This window comes from Lissotriton helveticus, chromosome 4_1, assembly GCF_964261635.1.
Source record: "Lissotriton helveticus chromosome 4_1, aLisHel1.1, whole genome shotgun sequence".
In the NCBI taxonomy this organism is placed as follows: domain Eukaryota; kingdom Metazoa; phylum Chordata; class Amphibia; order Caudata; family Salamandridae; genus Lissotriton; species Lissotriton helveticus.
Window position 1 is genome coordinate 1501990442 of NC_136063.1, and position 17321 is coordinate 1502007762.

General features: G+C 44.2%; 1 protein-coding gene across 2 annotated transcripts in view; it reads right to left on the reverse strand.

Annotated features, from left to right (window-relative positions):
• Positions 1-17321, reverse strand: part of C4_1H6orf52 (chromosome 4_1 C6orf52 homolog) — a 287362-nt gene that overhangs the window by 192519 nt on the left and 77522 nt on the right. For both annotated transcript variants that reach the window (XM_078688091.1, XM_078688090.1), the window contains exons 2-3: positions 9286-9383; positions 5646-5745 (exon numbers count right to left, since the gene is read on the reverse strand). In XM_078688091.1, the coding sequence (XP_078544217.1) occupies positions 5646-5745; positions 9286-9371 (186 nt within the window). In that variant the 5' untranslated portion in view covers positions 9372-9383. The remainder of the gene's footprint in view (positions 1-5645; positions 5746-9285; positions 9384-17321) is intronic.

Here is a 17321-nt window from a genome sequence, read left to right on the forward strand (position 1 = left end):
AACATATATATATAGCCCAATGTAGCCCAATATATATTTTTTCAAAGTTAATTTTCGTAAAAACCACTGGAGCACATATCTTGAGACATAGCAAAGGCACATCGGGCTACCAGTCCCTACAATTTTGCCAAGTTTGGTGGAAAACCATTCAGCCGTTCGGGCTAAAAGTGAGTCCAACCGCCCTATGGAAATTAACATGGGGAAAACATGTTTTGGGAACCCCCTTTTATCTCGGCCCCCGCTTGACGAATCCCCCCCAAACTTTCAGGGAAGGAGCGGAGCGCCGCGAGGCAAAGTTAAGGAAATTTCAGGAAGATTCCTCAACCGGCGCCAAAGTTATTCCCAATAGAATGTTGCGATTTCCCTATGGAAAACAATCCTAACTATATATACACACATACATACATACATACATACATACATACATACATACACACACATACTTTTTTTAAAGCTTTTTGTAGTGCTTGATGCCGAATATTTAAATGTATCTGTTGGTCTCTTTTATGGTATTTGACCGAAATAAAGCGTTTTGAATTGAACTGAACTAATTGAAGTCCATACTTGGTTTAATATGTACCTTCAGTTAGCTCTTAAAAAGGCCAATGGGGAGTATACTTTTCACAGTAGGTTCTCTCTCATTAGGCACTACACAGAGTATAACGATGCCAAAGGCAACCCTATCTGCAACCATCTAAGCCCAGAGCCCAGGTTGGTGCCAACATCACCCTAGAAGAGTCTACTATTTCAAGCAAGTTACTGTCTTCCTCGCCTTAGGGAATAATCAGATTTGATAGGGAATGTATGTGCGAATCACATAATTGTATGGCAGAAATATTGCATATATTTGTCTCCTGCCATATAACCGGTACATCAAGCAAGAAAACAAATCACATCTTTAGGTCTTGTACATCTAACTCTTTGCTAATAAATGCATGGTAACTTACAAAACAAAATAAGCGTTATCATACAGCATTGCAATCTAGATACACTATTTACAACAGAAACTTGGTTTAAACTGTGGTCCTGAACACTGCAAACGGATGGTTGGCCCCCATATTTCATTAACAATTGCTTAGACTGTCCTGAATAAAAGAGAGACCATGGTGAGGCTATTGATAAGTACGGCAGTGGTGTGCCTATTATTTTCAGCAGAAACCCATCCAACAACATGTTCCTTCACCAGTGCTTGAAGGAGTTGAATTACTGTTTCTGACAATTAACCCATCCCATTAGTGCCTCCCCAGCACCCAACAAACACTTGCACTCATCTGGATTTACCCCTCTCCAGGGACAGCTTTCCTTCTTAACAAACCTCATCGAAATGTGAACAACTTTTTGCGTATCTTTTACATACCTAACTGTTTTTCGAGATTTTAAATTAAATAGTGACAAGTCAAATTACCCATACTCATTCAATCCTATCTCTTAAAACAGTTTCAGGATAAAGCCACCTATGTACTGACTCAACCATTAATTACTTGAAGATGCTACACACTGTAGTCAATGGGAAAAGTACCTGTAGGAAAGAGGCTGTAAGGAGAACCCACTGGGGGGCTCTGCTCTTGGGGGGTCTCAGGGCCACAGAGACACTATGTGTTTCAATGTAATCAGGTTGGGAGGCTCTGGTGCATAGGTATTTTGTCCTGCGGGTCATCGAGTTCAAGGCTACCACTGTTCTAGGTGCACTTGCGGAAGAGGGAGGAAAAAAAACCAGCAAGATGACTTCTAGCTTGGAGCTGGCCTCTGGGGAAGTCCCTCAACTTGCAGGTCGGTTTTTGTGGAGGTGGTGTTCAGGCGGAACACAAATAAGCCTTTGTGCTTGCAACAGGCTCCGGTACCTCAAGTATTGGTGCAGGGTGGTTCCTGGGGGTCCTGGCGGTCTCCAAACTTGGTAGGAAGATGGCTCAGACCTCCTGTAGCACAGTGACCTCTTCCTGGGTTGCTGCTGCATCGGTGGACCCGGTGGTAAGCAGATGGGGTTACCGGATGTCACGGTTGGTGCCTGCAAGCTGCAGGGAAGTGGATCATCCACTTCAAGGGAGATGCTGATTGGTTGACAAATTTCTGGCAGCTTTGGGAGATGCACAGCTGCAGAACAAGTCAGGTATGGGCTATTGTTGGGTCAGGAGCAGGCACGGTTTGGCACCGAACTAGTCCTCTGTTTTTGCGTTCTTTTTTGTCCTTCTTTGGAGTCAGTAAAATGTGAGTTCCTGGTGTCAGGGGGGCAACTAAATACTGAATTTAGGGGTGTTCAGGGTAGTAGCCAATGTGGTACTTACCCTTGGAGTCACTACACCCTCTATATGACCACGTCCTGTATGGAGTAGGCATAACCCTGTCCCAGAGTTCCTAATTCCACAACAATCAATAGGGTGGAAACCTTCTTTCGTGGAGCACATCAGGCAGACCACCTTAGGGGTGTGATTAGCCTGATGGGGCAACACGCATACGTGCATAGCTAATATCCTGCCTGTCTTTGCACCAATTGGGCCTCAGAGCAGGGGGTGACATCTCCCAGGTCTGGGGGTAGCCAGGGCGCATACCAATTGGGCCTCAGAGCAGGGGGTGACATCTCCCAGGTCTGGGGGTAGCCAGGGCGCATATCAAAGGCGGCAGGGCTTTGAGGGCCCTGGCCTTAATTTGCTAAATCACTAGCCATCCTGCTGGAGGATGTTGAACACCTTCCTTTGGAGCAGGCATTGTTTCTGGCCTCAGAGAGAGTATGGAGTCAGGAACATGTCGGTGGCCGGCTGGGTGATACCAGTCAGCCAGCACATTAAGAGGCCGGTAGGTTTTCAGGGAGCACCTCTAAGGTGCCCTCTGGGTGTACGTTTTAATACATTAACTACTGTCCTCAGTATGGGATATATCAGGACAAGGTGGTTGATAACAAACACCATAGGTTTCAGTGAAGCAATGATGTAGCTGGGGAACTCGTGATGACCAGTGCCCAGTACATATACTTAAGATGGCTTCCCTGACCGCTTGTACTATCTAGCAATGGAACTAGACAGCAGAGGGCCATATCTGCTCGTGCAGTTATGTCCTCTCATGTAATATAATGCACCCTGACTTAGGGCAATAAGGCCTGCTGTAGGGGTGACTTGCATATATGTGTCTGTGGGCATGGCACACAGGGTAATGTTATGTTTTCACCATTTTATGCAGCCTGCAAAATCAGTCTGCATGTGTTTGGTGGGGAGTCCCTTACGGCGGCACAATACACGCTGCAGCCCTTCGGTTCCCTCTTTAGTACCCATGCCCTAGGTACCAGGGGTACCATTTACTAGTGACTATCAGAGGTCTTGCCAATTGGGGTACAATTGAACAGTTACCTTGTTTTAGGGAAAGAGCACTGGCACTGGAGACCTAGTTAGCAGGATCCCAGTGCACTTCAGTCATAATTGTATCCAATACCAGGCAAAAAGTGGAGGTGACAATGTCAAAAGGGGCCCTTTGCTGCATAGCCCAGTAGCCCCTGACTGCCCTGCTCTTAGTCAATTTAGAACTATGCAATTGTACAAGTGAAGAATTACCCAACTGTGAAAATGTTCAAGGAAATTGGCAACTGAAATGAATGGCAATTGTTTCTCAGTTTGGATTGAGACTTGATGGTAAACACAATTATTCTAGAAGATCTTCAGCTCCAAATGTAGATGCCTTGGCAACTGCTTAACACTGAGGGCTTCAAACAGTGGTGTGTGCACCCCTGGTGGTCTGTGGCTGTATTCCATGGGAGGTGGCAAGTGCCTCAGCAAGTACTTGTAAATAAAGAGTGTCTGGAAACACAACCTTGTTTTTTTTTGTTTAGGGCTTTTCCAGATTGTCAGTATTGACATGCAGCTACCCTTACAGGTGACTTGAAGGGGTGGCTAGGGGCAGCCAGCTCGCTTGCATTCAAATGGCCCAGAGGAAGAGGAGTTAATTGTGGGAGATGGGGGGATTTTTTTTATAAAAAACTTACAAAGTGTTGGAGACTGCTTCATCAAGAGATGCCCCAGGTAAGGGGGCTAATGTAGGGGGCTTGTTTTTCGGGGATTTTACTAAACCATTAGTACAAAAAGTGCAGGGGAGCCCAAAAATGTGAGGTGGCCACTGCACCTCCTTTCTTAGCCAGTGCTTTGGGCCTTGGAGTGACAGCCCAGTGAAGGGGCAGGGCAGATGGCCCGCGTTGCAGGGCTGTACCTACTATTGGGGCTGCAGGTGCAGTGACACCAGCATCCATTGGTGCAACAGGGCCAAATACACCCGAGGAATGGTTTTTTTCACTATCTGTTTTTGCCTGCATTATGACCCAGTGTACTCTTGCTGTGCCAGTGGTACACTGTCCAAGGGAGAGGAAAACTGAAGCAGAGGTGACACCTCAGTTTGGTCCTCAGAAAGATGGTGGATTGAATTGGAGGGGGGAAGATGGTCTGGAGTATGTTTTAACAAAGCACAGATAAGCCAGCCCACATTCATAGGGCTATAGCTAACTTTAGTGAAGCAGGAGCAGGCATTGGGGCCAACAAGAGCAAGGTGCCCACTGTATCACAATTATGGCTGTTTTACTTTACAAAAAGGGCAGAGGCCACTGTTGCTGCAAAGATGGAATCAACATGTGGTGAGTGTTTTTTTTTTTAAGGGACAGAGCGCCTGTTTCTAGATTGAAGTGATGGCCCAGAACTGTGAGGAAGGCAGGAAAAAAGAGGAGAGGGAGACAGCCTGCCACGGAGGGTTGTGCTGCGGTTTTTATTAGTTGAGAAGGAGCAGTTACATTGGGGCCAAGAAGTGGGAGGGCTCGCAACACTCCTGAAATGTGGAGCAGCGTTTTCGGTCAGCTTCTATTTTTATATGAGGCATTTTCTCTTCTGTAAGTTATGTTATGTTATTGTGTTTTGTAGAGAGCAAGCAGCTTACCAGATTAGTGGATTTCCCGGCGCCAACAGGAGGAGGTTTGACAGTATATGTAAAGAGTCCTAATATTTGATCTACAAAAGTATGCTTTTAATTGTTTCATGAAACAGATTATTGCTAGACCTGATCTGAAGGGAGTTCCACAACCTGGCCGCACGAAAGGCAAATGATGTAGTGTGGATTATGATCTACAGAAAAAGTACTCTTGAAATGATTTTGTAAGTCCAAAACCCTGCGCTCTGCCCTGCCACACTCACTACTCTAAACCCTGCCATGTTTTGAAGGTGATCCAACTTCACAACAATTTGCGTAAGGGGCTCAGGAAAAGAAAAAAAAAAAAAAAAGGTTTGACGACCTCTGGTCTAACTTTTGTTTCTTCTATTAAACCCTTGCTCCACTTTGAATGTTTCTCTGCTCTTATCTTGCTCCAAGCCCATAGACTCCTCTTCAAATTGTAAACCATTATCTCTTATCAACTCAATTCATCCATGAAACATTTTCAAATCTTATTCTTAGGATGAGTCAAGTCTGGGACCTTCTCTCAAGCGTTGATGCCACTATTGCAGTCACATTACCATAAATAAATATTACCTGGTTCTTGTAAATTAGTTTTAATTATCCAACTGGTATTTTACACACACAACACCACACACACAAAGTTGGGCAAAGAAAGCATTAGGATACATTTCTGAATTTGAAGAGCATATTTTTTTAAAACATTAAATAAAAAACTAGGTCTCACTTACTGGATTTGAACCCGGTATGAAGTGGCCATTTAATCTATGTAGACAACGTTCAGCACTGGCTTGATCTACAAAGTTGACAAAACAATATCCTGGAGTCCCACTAAAAGGATTCATGGAAACAACGGTGTCAGTCATTGCTGTCGTGACAATCATTATTACTAACATGTGAGAGAAAAAAAAAAAACATCAGAAAAGTCCAAAGTAAATGTTACCTTTGAGGAAAAATTAAGGCCAGGAAATACCTTTTTACCTCTAAAAAAGATAAAGTTCACTTAGTTATTTGTTTATGTTTAACACAAACACATGGTGCATGCACAAGCCAACCATTCTACATCAGTGATTAGCATGGAATTTGGTAGACTGCCATTTGCTATAGCCTACTTTTTTGACCTGCATATAATTACTTTGTTTCTTACTACCTGAGGCAAGTGTTGGGATTGGCATTTTAATAATCAACTGGGCCAGAGGCTGAGTAGGTTTACCATGATTGTGTAAGTAAATTGTTATGTACCGTGGCAGGATATACAAATGAAAAGTCCTCTTTGTAAGTATAACTATGCTGGTGGGGGTTCTGTAAAAGTCTGAATTAGAGGGCAGTGCACAACCAACAGAAGCACTTTCTTGAAATGTTGATAGATGTGTGAGTAGAAACACAAAATAGGGGATCTGCCACCCAATTTTACCTTTTAAAACAAATGGTGGTTTGTGGTCTACCAATAGAGGGGCCCAATCTCCAAGTGTTTCTTTTGGGACGGACATCCAATTTGGATTGGTGCCCCTGGGCTCTAACACACATAGCTGATGAATGACTGAGGCAGGAGCAGATGCTTTCCACTGAACAACTGTCTTTGGGACAAAGAGCCTAAGGTCCCATGATCCTGACAGACACCCAGTTTAATACAGAGACTTAAAACCCAGGCATTGGCACATTTCAGAAGCTATCTTTATAACAGGCTGATAATACAAAGTAAGCTGTTTCCCTTAATAGGTGACACAAGTGTGCTTAGTAGATTTCCATCTGTCAAACATTCTTTATTACCACCTATCGTGGATGAAAGGTTGATTCCCTTGAGACTATGGATACATACTGTTCTAGATTAGTGATTCCATGTTTGTACTTCAACCTTAAATATTGGCTACTGCAAAGGAGGGAGAGGATGTAGCTCCATCTCTGTAGGAGTTTCTACATACAACATATCTTTGGAGGCTCATGTGGATTATAGATGTGAACAAGGTCATGGAAATCATAACCAATGCCCAACCATTTGGAATAGACAGGGGTCTGCAAATTATGCCCTCTCTGAAATCCAGGGCATCCTGGGGAAAAGGATCGACCAGACATTGCATGCTTAAACACCATGACTTATCTCTGGGCGCAATTCTTTACTTCCACCACACTCCATGATCTCTCTAGCTCTCCTATTCAGTGACTTCTCTTTTCGCACCTTCAATGCTCTATATTTGAAACATTTTTCAATGTATTTTTACAAGGCAGTTTGATGACTGAACGCAACAAATACATTTTTTAATGAAACTACCCGGACGATGCCAAGAGGACAGACCCTTTGGACACTGAGGTCTATTAGACTAACCATCTTAACATGTGATTTGATTTGATTGTGATACATTACTTCTGCTTTTTCACGATTCCTATCAGTTGGGAGACACTTATTTGCTGACTCACCTACAGTCAGATCACCCGTCTGCAAAGGCTATGATCTGAGGCACCCCGTCTCATGACAAATGGATTGCCAGATATCAGGAACTGATGCTAGACCCAACAAATTCCAAGCTGTATTAATGAAATGATTGTGCACATTGGTGGTAAATGAATGTATTCAGAAGTCTAACAGAGTTCTTCTGAGCACTCTAGGGCCTTACAATTTAATTAAACACTTTACATAAAAAGAAGCATCTAAGGATGTGTTTGAGCAGGAAGCTTAAGGGCATTAAGCAAAGCCTTTAGAATCGGTCAATAGGAGAATAGGTGCATGACCTTTAGGTCAAAACAGGCTCAATTAAGCTGGCCTATAGTATAACCTAGACAGGCAATTGCCCTGTGGCGCTTGTGAGGTTTGGTTCATCCAGGCTGCACATGTATCACAGTGTGCCCAATGAAGAGTTGTACTGAATATTCCATTGATTCTTTGTGAACTGCATCATATATCTTTCCACTAAGCTGCAAGTAATTCTGGTACCCCTAGCAATCTAGCATTGAGAGAGTTTTGCTAAATCTCCACTTGTAGATCGTCCCATACTCACAGCTGGATTGATATGCACCTCGATTCTTTAATCTCAGTTGCTTTTGTCTTCGACTTTGAGGTAGAAGTAAATTATTGTCAGAACAATTACTATAGGGTTGGTCTCAAAGAGACTGCGAAGGCCCCAAAGCACCATACCCAAAGAAGACGCATGATGATGGGTTTTTGTAAGATAATCCCTAAGGTTTTTCCCCTACTCTTGTCTGTTTTAAGTACCATTAGTCAAAGCATTTGCACATTAGGGATCTTGTAACAATCTATTTTCAAGGATTTGCTTGTCAGACAAAAATAATTCAACTAGTGTAGGCTGACACTTGAATGCCAAGACCCGCCTCTCCAGGCAATATTATAACCCTCCCATCTTGATCAATCTGCTAAAGAGACTTGAGCCTTTTCCAGATACATTTGTATTTCTGGTGTTTTGTCTCAAATAAAAATCATATCTCCAGTTTCCCATATCTGATTTTTCTTGTTTCGGTGATCTTTTGCTTATTCGTTTTTTAATAAAAAAATGTTTTATTGGTTTAGGAATTTTGTTGTGTTTTTTGTAACTTTAAAATGTCTGGTAATGCTTGAATTTAACACACATTTCCGGGGAATTGCCTGCAGCCTATGCCATTGCTTCCAGGGGATGAGCAGAGATTCTCTTACAACTGTGTTGTCGTCTAACCAGATTGTGTTTTTGTTATGTTGATCAGGGTACCCTCCTCCCAAATTCATAACCCAATTTCAACTCCTATTCAAGTAGCCCAGAATGGTCTTTGAATCATTACATGTGACCACCCTGGTTTATTTGCAGGATTAGTTGGCCAGACAATCGTGGAGTATCTGTAATGTAAGAATTTCAGAGGGTATACTTGTTATTAACCAATGGTTACATTTTGAATGGGTTTGCTTTTTCAGGCATGAGTGTGCAAGCTTATGCAAGTGTCGAGTCATATTCATGAAAATTGGTTCCATCCAGCTACAGAAGCTCTCACAAGTATCTCTTAGTGGCACATTTGCTCCAAGACCCATTTCTTCCTTAACTTCTCTTTTAACACCCAACCTTGCAGTCTTATTATTGCGAAGTATTCAAAGTCATCCTTAAGTGGGGTGCGGTTTACTTAAAAAATAAAGCAATGGTGACGTGCACAGTATGCTGGGGGTGGCTCATGAAAGAATAAAACTGCTACTTCACAAAACAAATGGACAGCTTTCAAAATCCATGAATGCATTTAACAGCCTAATCAAATGTTGGCTCAGTCGCATTTCCACTTCAAAATAACAGCCATCAAACAAGAAATTGATACAATTCAGTTAACTAGTGGGTTTCAACCACTCTTCACGCAACCTTTCCACCTCACGAACACAGACAGATCCAATCTGTCACCACTTACCTTACATGTCGTTCGCTAACTACTTTAACATTCACCACAGACTCTCCCATTGAAGTAAATGCTTGTTTGATAAAGTCTTCTGTCATGTATGGCTCAAGCTGAAAGAAAAACATGGAAGACTTAAACAAGGATATAAACTTATTTTACTACTGCAAAATATCATCTGCTACAAGTTGCAATAGAAAACATGCATTGTGCTTCAAATGAACACTAGACTAATTTGTTTAGGTATTTGGTTTCACACCAGCATGTTGCCTTATAGCCTCCTTGCAGATCATGTTTAAAAAAAAAAAAAAAAAAAAAAAGACTCTGGACAAAAGCAGCATGCCCTGGGCCCATGGGCTTAGAACTAGGGCTGAGCGTACTTCAAATTAGGGATCATTTGCCACGCCTTCATGGTTGGTGCAAAATGTGCTATGCCAAAATCACTGGTGAGGTTTTGTACTTTAAATAAACAAAACACATAATTTCCTTCACATGACTCAAGTGTTCAGAATTGCGAGCTACCCTGGAAGTCCCAGTGATGTCTCACTGGAAGCTTCAAGCCCAGTCAAGCCTCCAGGAGACCACATACATTCTCACGAAGGCCCTCCTCGGTCACTTGGTGTGCATAGATTGCAAGAATGGGGAGTGCTCTGGCGGGCCAAGGGTGGGGACAGCAGGGACCTAGTTTCAGTGTATCATATCGCAAAGTGCCCTGGATGAGGACTCACGGGCCTGGGGAGGGCTACCCTGCTTGCTCGTCTGAAGGAGCTGTAACCGAAGCCGGGCTCAGATCCCCGGTTTGCCCCAGGTTGGTAGCCCCAGTCTCAGGCTCCATTACACAGCCCGCAAGGTCTCATAGTGACCAGAATAAAAATCTTTGGCCAGGCCCCACGTCAAAGCCCCAGTAGGCCCTAGGTTGGAAACCCCCGGCTTTGACTCTGTTCCTTGGCCAGACATATTTCAAAGTGCCCGGGACATGCAGGCCAGGAAGGCATCCCTGCTTGCCCAGGATAAGAAAATGTGACTGAGCCCTGGGTCACAACTCTGGTAGTAGAAGTCCTGTCCCTGGATTCCGCTCAATGGCCCACTGCGTCACTTGGCAGGCTTTGAAAAATCATAAAAATTTTACTAGACCTGCAATTCTAGTAACTTCAATAATCTACTCGCCCTAACTTATGTACTTGACCCATAATCTAGTCTCAAATTGAGTGATCATAACAAATGTTTTATTTCACAGAACCACCTTTCATCATTATTACATATGAGAGCCGATTCAAACAAGCAAGTTCTGCATTTCTGCTGCAAAAAAAGCTATGTTTAATGGACTAAACATTTGCTCCATGTGTAATACGAATTTAGCCCACTTATAGGGGATACAAATAACCCCTCATCTGCCTCTTAGTTCACTAATAGCATTGCCATCAGGCTGGGGGTAGGAATGCTTCTGAGCACAAATATTTAATAAATTTGGTAGAGCAATGAAATTACAAAAATCATATTTTACATTGAAATGGCTAACTTTCCAACTAACGTGCAGTTCTACTCAAAAAACTATTTCGCGTATAAAACAATAATCTGTGGAAACTGGGTTTCACCCCAAAAAATTATCATTTGCACATCACCAAGTAAATTGTTCGGATATGTTTTCATCCTAGTGAAACTTTTTTCATAACACAGAATTACAAAAAAAGGTGCTTTCATAACTACTACAATATATTTTGAAGTGCTGGAACAGTTAACTTGCAAACTATTTAAATGGTGCGTGTTCGAAAAAAATGGACATCCTACAGTAGGATTGGGCGGAATTTGCGTAATCGCGTTACGCAAATCTCCGCGAAATGGTAAAAAATCTCCGCGAACACGCAGAAATTCCGCAAACATGTGGAATTGCTTGTTCGCGATGCTTTTTTACTGTTTGCAAGAGCTGTTTGCGTGCTCGGGGGGAAATATATCGCAAACAAGAATTTGAGAACTTGAACAAGCAAACAATGCCGCGAAGTTGCGGAACGCAGAATTTTGGGCAATTTCGCATTTTCGGCGGAACGCAAAATTACTCCAATTCCGCGAACGGAATGAAATTTACCGCCCAGGCCTATCCTACAGTCTTTGCTTTCACACTCTTTGTACAGCACACGTGTCAGACAGTTCACTTTACAGCTCTTAGGTGGATCTTGGGACTGAGCTTGTAGTCCGCCGCGAGGCAAGCTACAACCTGTCCCAGCCCCGGTCTCTGGGCACTCCCTTAATTCTCTTGATTTAGTATTCTGGGGATCCAAAGAGTTTACTGTGAAACCATGAGAGTGTTCAAAGCAAACCAGTTGCCTGAATATTTAAAATTTCACAAATTTTTTATTAAGAAAAGAATCAAGAAGACATTACAGTACAGAAAACCGTTTGCCAACAATGTTTTCATTATGTTATGTTATTTGAGCTTATAAAGCGCATTACTACCCTGAGGCATCTAAGCGATGTAGCAGAATTATTGCAAGTATCAGGAGAGGGTAAAATTATGCACTACATCCGAATAACCAGGTGTTTACCACTTGCCTAAAAGCAAGGAGACTGGGTGCTGTTTTTATACCAAGAGGAAGTAAGTTCCATCTTCTAGAGGCTTCACGAACAATGCTTTTGCCTCTCCATCGTGCAAGTTTGAATTTAGGCACTATTAACCCCTTCAGCGTGGCGCGAATTTTCGCGCTGTGCTGAAGGTTCTTTAAAGCGTAACAACAAGAAATACATTGGCAAGGTAGGTTGATTATAACGACAAAGTCTGGTCACACTTACCCAATTGATCTAAGTAGACACACTTTTCATTCAGTATTTTTTACTCTTTCTTTTTTCACACAATTCATTTGTATATGTCAAAAGAAAGATACGGTTTCAATAACAAAAGTTCACATGAAATTACACTTTCCACAACATAAATTAAACAATCACTGTGAATAAAGCATATTTACATTTACACAATATATACAGATTATATACATGAAACACAGACAAAAAAATGCCTATTATCAATCAATGTGTAAGGCACCAGTCCTAATATACAACCTATAAACAACAAGAGGCACTAGATAATTTTGCTAGCCTGCTTGTTTGTTTGTACTGGAACAATAGCAAATGATAGGGTCACAAAACAGGTGGAATAAAGTCCATAATCACTATCCTGATGTTCCCTTCCTGAATCTTGTTCCAGTAAAATGTCAACGCGTTTCGAGCCCGCGTATCATTGAGGGGCTATCCTCAGGACCTGGACTGGAAGCTGTCCTATACTGTAAAGTGTGATAAAAACAGTGTAAGAATAGCTGATTCCTTCTATACCTCATTGAGAACTGGATTTACCTGAAGTGTCAATTGTGTAGGGCAACACGGTTCTCCTTGAAGCGCTCTGAGACTGTGTATCTGCAGATGTACAAAATAATATCTTTGACCTATCTATCTCAGTTGTAGTGTTTACAAAACAATGATCTTGAAACAAACTCAATACATGCACCCACGTAGCACTCCTACCTCAGATAGGTGACCTTTGTGTGAAATCTCTTGCTTCTATCTGTGGTACTCGGCGTTATTTCCGGAGTTACCATCCAAGAAATCTAAAACACAACCTCCCCTATGGACAATTCCTTAGGGTGAGACGAAATTGTTCCAGGGTTGAAGAATCTGAACTACATGGAGAAGCATTGTGCCAGAAGCTCCAAGAAAGAGGGTACCCGCGAAAATTAGTGAAACACTCAATGAAGAGGGCCCGTTGGACACCAAGGGAGCATCTATTGCAAAAAAGAAACAAACCGCCCACCGAACGCATGGTCTGTGTTTCAACGTTTGGGCCACATACACAATCAGTTCAAAAAATCATCCGGAGCCATGGGCACCTGGTGGAGGATGCTATTCCTCAAGTCGGGAAACCACTGTTTGCATTGAAAAACAAGCATTGGAAATGCAATAGGTCTCGCAGTAGGAAAGTTTGAGCTATAGGTGTTATTTATTTTTTTGTTTTTTATTTATGTGTTGTTTTTTCTAAATAGCTAAATTAATAGCTTTCTTATTTACAAAGCCAATAGTTATAATTTTTGTAAATGTGACACCTCTAGCATTTGTAAAGCAACATTTTTTGTATTAACGGGACTTATATGTGACTTATATGTATTGATATAAAAAAATCAATGGCTTTAAAAAACAATTAATAATTAATACGTAAATAAAATGGATTTTATTTTATATTGCCAATAGCTTAAAGTTTATTAAATATATTTAGTGAAGATGCTGTTGTTGCGCTGAGTGAGGGTGAGTGAGGGTGAGTGAGGGTGAGTGAGGGTGAGTGAGGGTGAGTGAGGGTGAGTGAGGGTGAGTGAGGGTGAGTGAGGGTGAGTGAGGGTGAGTGAGGGTGAGTGAGGGTGAGTGAGGGTGAGGGGTTGAGGGTGAGTGAGGGTGAGTGAGGGTGAGTGAGGGTGAGGGGTTGAGGGTGAGTGAGGGTGAGGGGTTGAGGGTGAGTGAGGGTGAGTGAGGGTGAGTGAGGGTGAGTGAGGGTGAGTGAGGGTGAGTGAGGGTGAGTGAGGGTGAGTGAGGGTGAGTGAGGGTGAGTGAGGGTGAGTGAGGGTGAGTGAGGGTGAGTGAGGGTGAGTGAGGGTGAGTGAGGGTGAGTGAGGGTGAGTGAGGGTGAGTGAGGGTGAGTGAGGGTGAGTGAGGGTGAGTGAGGGTGAGTGAGGGTGAGTGAGGGTGAGTGAGGGTGAGTGAGGGTGAGTGGGTGAGGGGTTGAGGGGTTGAGGGTAAGTGAGGGTGAGGTGTTGAGGGTGAGTGAGGGTGCGGGTGAGTGAGGGTGAGGTGTTGAGGGTGAGTGAGGGTGAGGGTGAGGCGTTGAGGGTGAGTGAGGGTGAGTGAGAGTGAGGGTGAGTGAGGGTGAGGGGTTGAGGGTGAGTGAGGGTGAGGGGTTGAGGGTGAGTGAGGGTGAGGGGTTGAGGGTGAGTGAGGGTGAGGGGTTGAGGGTGAGTGAGGGTGAGTGAGGGTGAGGGGTTGAGGGTGAGTGAGGGTGAGGGGTTGAGGGTGAGTGAGGGTGAGTGAGGGTGAGTGAGGGTGAGTGAGGGTGAGGGGTTGAGGGGGAGTGTTCGAGGGTGAGGTGTTGAGGGTGAGGGGTTGAGGGTGAGTGAGGGTGAGGGGTTGAGGGTGAGGGTGAGGTGTTGAGGGTGAGTGAGGGTGAGTGAGGGTGAGGGGTTGAGGGTGGGTGAGGGTGAGGGTGAGTGAGGGTGGGTGAGGGTGGGTGAGTGAGGGTGAGTGAGGGTGAGTGAGTGAGGGTGAGGGTGAGTGAGGGTGAGGGTGAGTGAGGGTGAGTGAGGGTGAGGGTGAGTGAGGGTGAGTGAGGGTGGGTGAGTGAGGGTGAGGGTGGGTGAGTGTGGGTGAGTGTGGGTGAGTGTGGGTGAGTGTGGGTGAGTGTGGGTGAGTGTGGGTGAGTGTGGGTGAGTGTGGGTGAGTGTGGGTGAGTGTGGGTGAGTGAGGGTGAATGAGGGTGAATGAGGGTGAGGGTGAGTGAGGGTGATGGATTGAGGGTGAGGGGGTGAGGGGTTGAGGGTGAGTGAGGGTGAGGGGTTGAGGGTGAGGGGTTGAGGGTGAGGGGTTGAGGGTGAGTGAGGGTGCCGTCCATTCCCACCCCCCCCTGTCCGTGTGCTTCATGTTTTTCCGAGCGCACATTACCGTGGGCGGGGTTGCCGAAATGCCCGCTCCGTGCTGGGCCTCCGTTGTTCCCGAGGTGAGTGCTTGTCTTTTTATGCATGTGGCCCTTAGTATGCAAAGTTTTCACACTATTTCCCACTGTTGTTGTTTGTTACTCTGTTTATATAGTGCCTCACAGGTTACCACGTTTATCCACTGTGCTGCACTTTTTTCTCTCTATCGTCCATTTTCATCCGCATCAAGTCATTCCCTGTCAATTAACTTCAGTTCATTACTTTGAAAATATTAGACTCTGTTTTCCACTATAGGCTGTTCTGTTCCCTCTCTCGGCCTGGGGCGCTCACATCCATTCTTGGTTCCTTCGCAGATGCCCGCGGGTCTCTCTCCATCAGCCACCGGGGGGAGCGCGCCACCAGACCCAGCTCGACGGATGCCAGCCAGCTGACTGCCAGGTGGGTGGTTTTCTTTGTGTCGAAAAGGACATTCGTGACTACATCGTCCGTTAAATCCACATTTAATAGCCTGACACGTGACTGACTTTCCCGAACCTTGATAGCCCTTTGGAAGCACCAGCTTGACGTGACACCCTCCCGCAGCCCTACAGGCCTCCGAGCACCAAGTGAAGGGACTCGATTCAGCCCTACCAGAAGCATCAGGCTGACTATGTTCCAAGCACCACTGACATGTCAGAGTGACTGGCCCTGTTGTGTGACTGACACAGCCGCTCTGAGAGCTGCGATGTGACCACGCATTTCTAAACCCTGTAGGATTCCATCTCTCCCTCTTCGTTGAGTTTAATTAGTTCCCTCACTGAACATAATCCGTAAAATCTCAGAAAACACCAAATCCCCCGGGATTTAACTCGTGCCAGATAAACAGAAATCACTTTTCATGTGTGTATTTTTACCTTTCCGAAAGACGTGCCTTGGTGACAGACAGTAAATGTGCGTGCATGCGTCTTGCGACTCCACAAGGGAAGCAGGGCCTGGTGTGCGCGGTACCTGCAGGTGATGATCGCCAGCACTTATTCCTGGGGACCAGGACTGTTTTTTATCCTCATTAGAGTTTGAACTAGGGTGACCAACTGTCATGGGTGCAAATTCAGGACGGTGAGTGTAAAAATTCAGGACAAAGGGTCAAAATTCATGACAGGGCGTCAAAATTCAGGACAAATCTTCGGGACAAAAGGTAGGTTTTACAGATACATCAAAGGAGGTCGCACAATAGTATAAAAGCAATCCCATTTATATCCAAACATATTCATCCTTTTGCAAACCTATCCATTGTGTATCCTTTCAGCCATCATTTCACTCATCCATCCCTCCAACTTTTCACCCTATCCATCCGTACACTAATCCATTCACTCTTCCATCCAGCCATTTACCCTTTCACCCATCCAGCTATCCTTTCACTTACTCATCCATCCAGTCACTCATCCTTTCACCCATTCACCTTTTCAGTCATCAATCCATCCTCCCTTTCTCTCTCCATCGACCCTTTCACTTAGCCATCCTTCCTTCCATCCATCCATCCACTTATCCATCTACTCATCCACTCGTGAATCCATCCATTGACCCTATCACTCATCCATCGTTTCACTCATCCATCCACCCATTCACTCACAGATCATCCACCCTTTCACTCATCCATCCATCGGCCCATTATCCATCTATTCACCTTTTCAATCATTCATTCACCAATCCATCCATCCATCCATCCCTTCACTTACTCACTCGCCAACCTTTTCATAGTAATTATGAGCTGAGCCTTCATCTGCAGAGTTCCAGACAGAAGAGGCCCATCAAGAATGTCACCCTTGCTGTGGTTCCTAAAGGGTGGGGTGGCGGAGGGTTCACTATGCCCCTGCACATAGGCAATCTGAAAAAGTGGAAGGCACGATTCATGCATGATGCAGTGCTAGGACTTGAGGCAACTGTGATATGGTGTTGTTTCCAGGGCTTTAAGCGGAATGAAAAACAAGCATTTACAATGCAACGGTTTCGCCTTTGGAAAAGTTAGAGCTATTGGCAATGTAAAGGACATTGCCATTTATTTATCTGTTTTCAAAACCAACACATAAATACAAATTTTGTCATTTACAATGCCAATAGCTCAAACTTTTCCAAAGGCGAAACCGTTGCATTGTAAATGCTTGTTTCCAATGTAAACAACAATTTGGGTATCATCGGCATAGGGGGGGAGCGAAAAAAACAAAACTTCTAACCAAATCTGCTAATGGGAAACAAATGTTAAAAAGGGTGGGACTCAACGAAGATCCCTGTGGAACTCCACATGGAAGGGGAAAAAGAATGTGATGTAAACTTATCTAGCTTTACCATTCGCTCTCTGTCCTTCAGGTAGGATTATAGCAGGTTCCAAGCATGGTC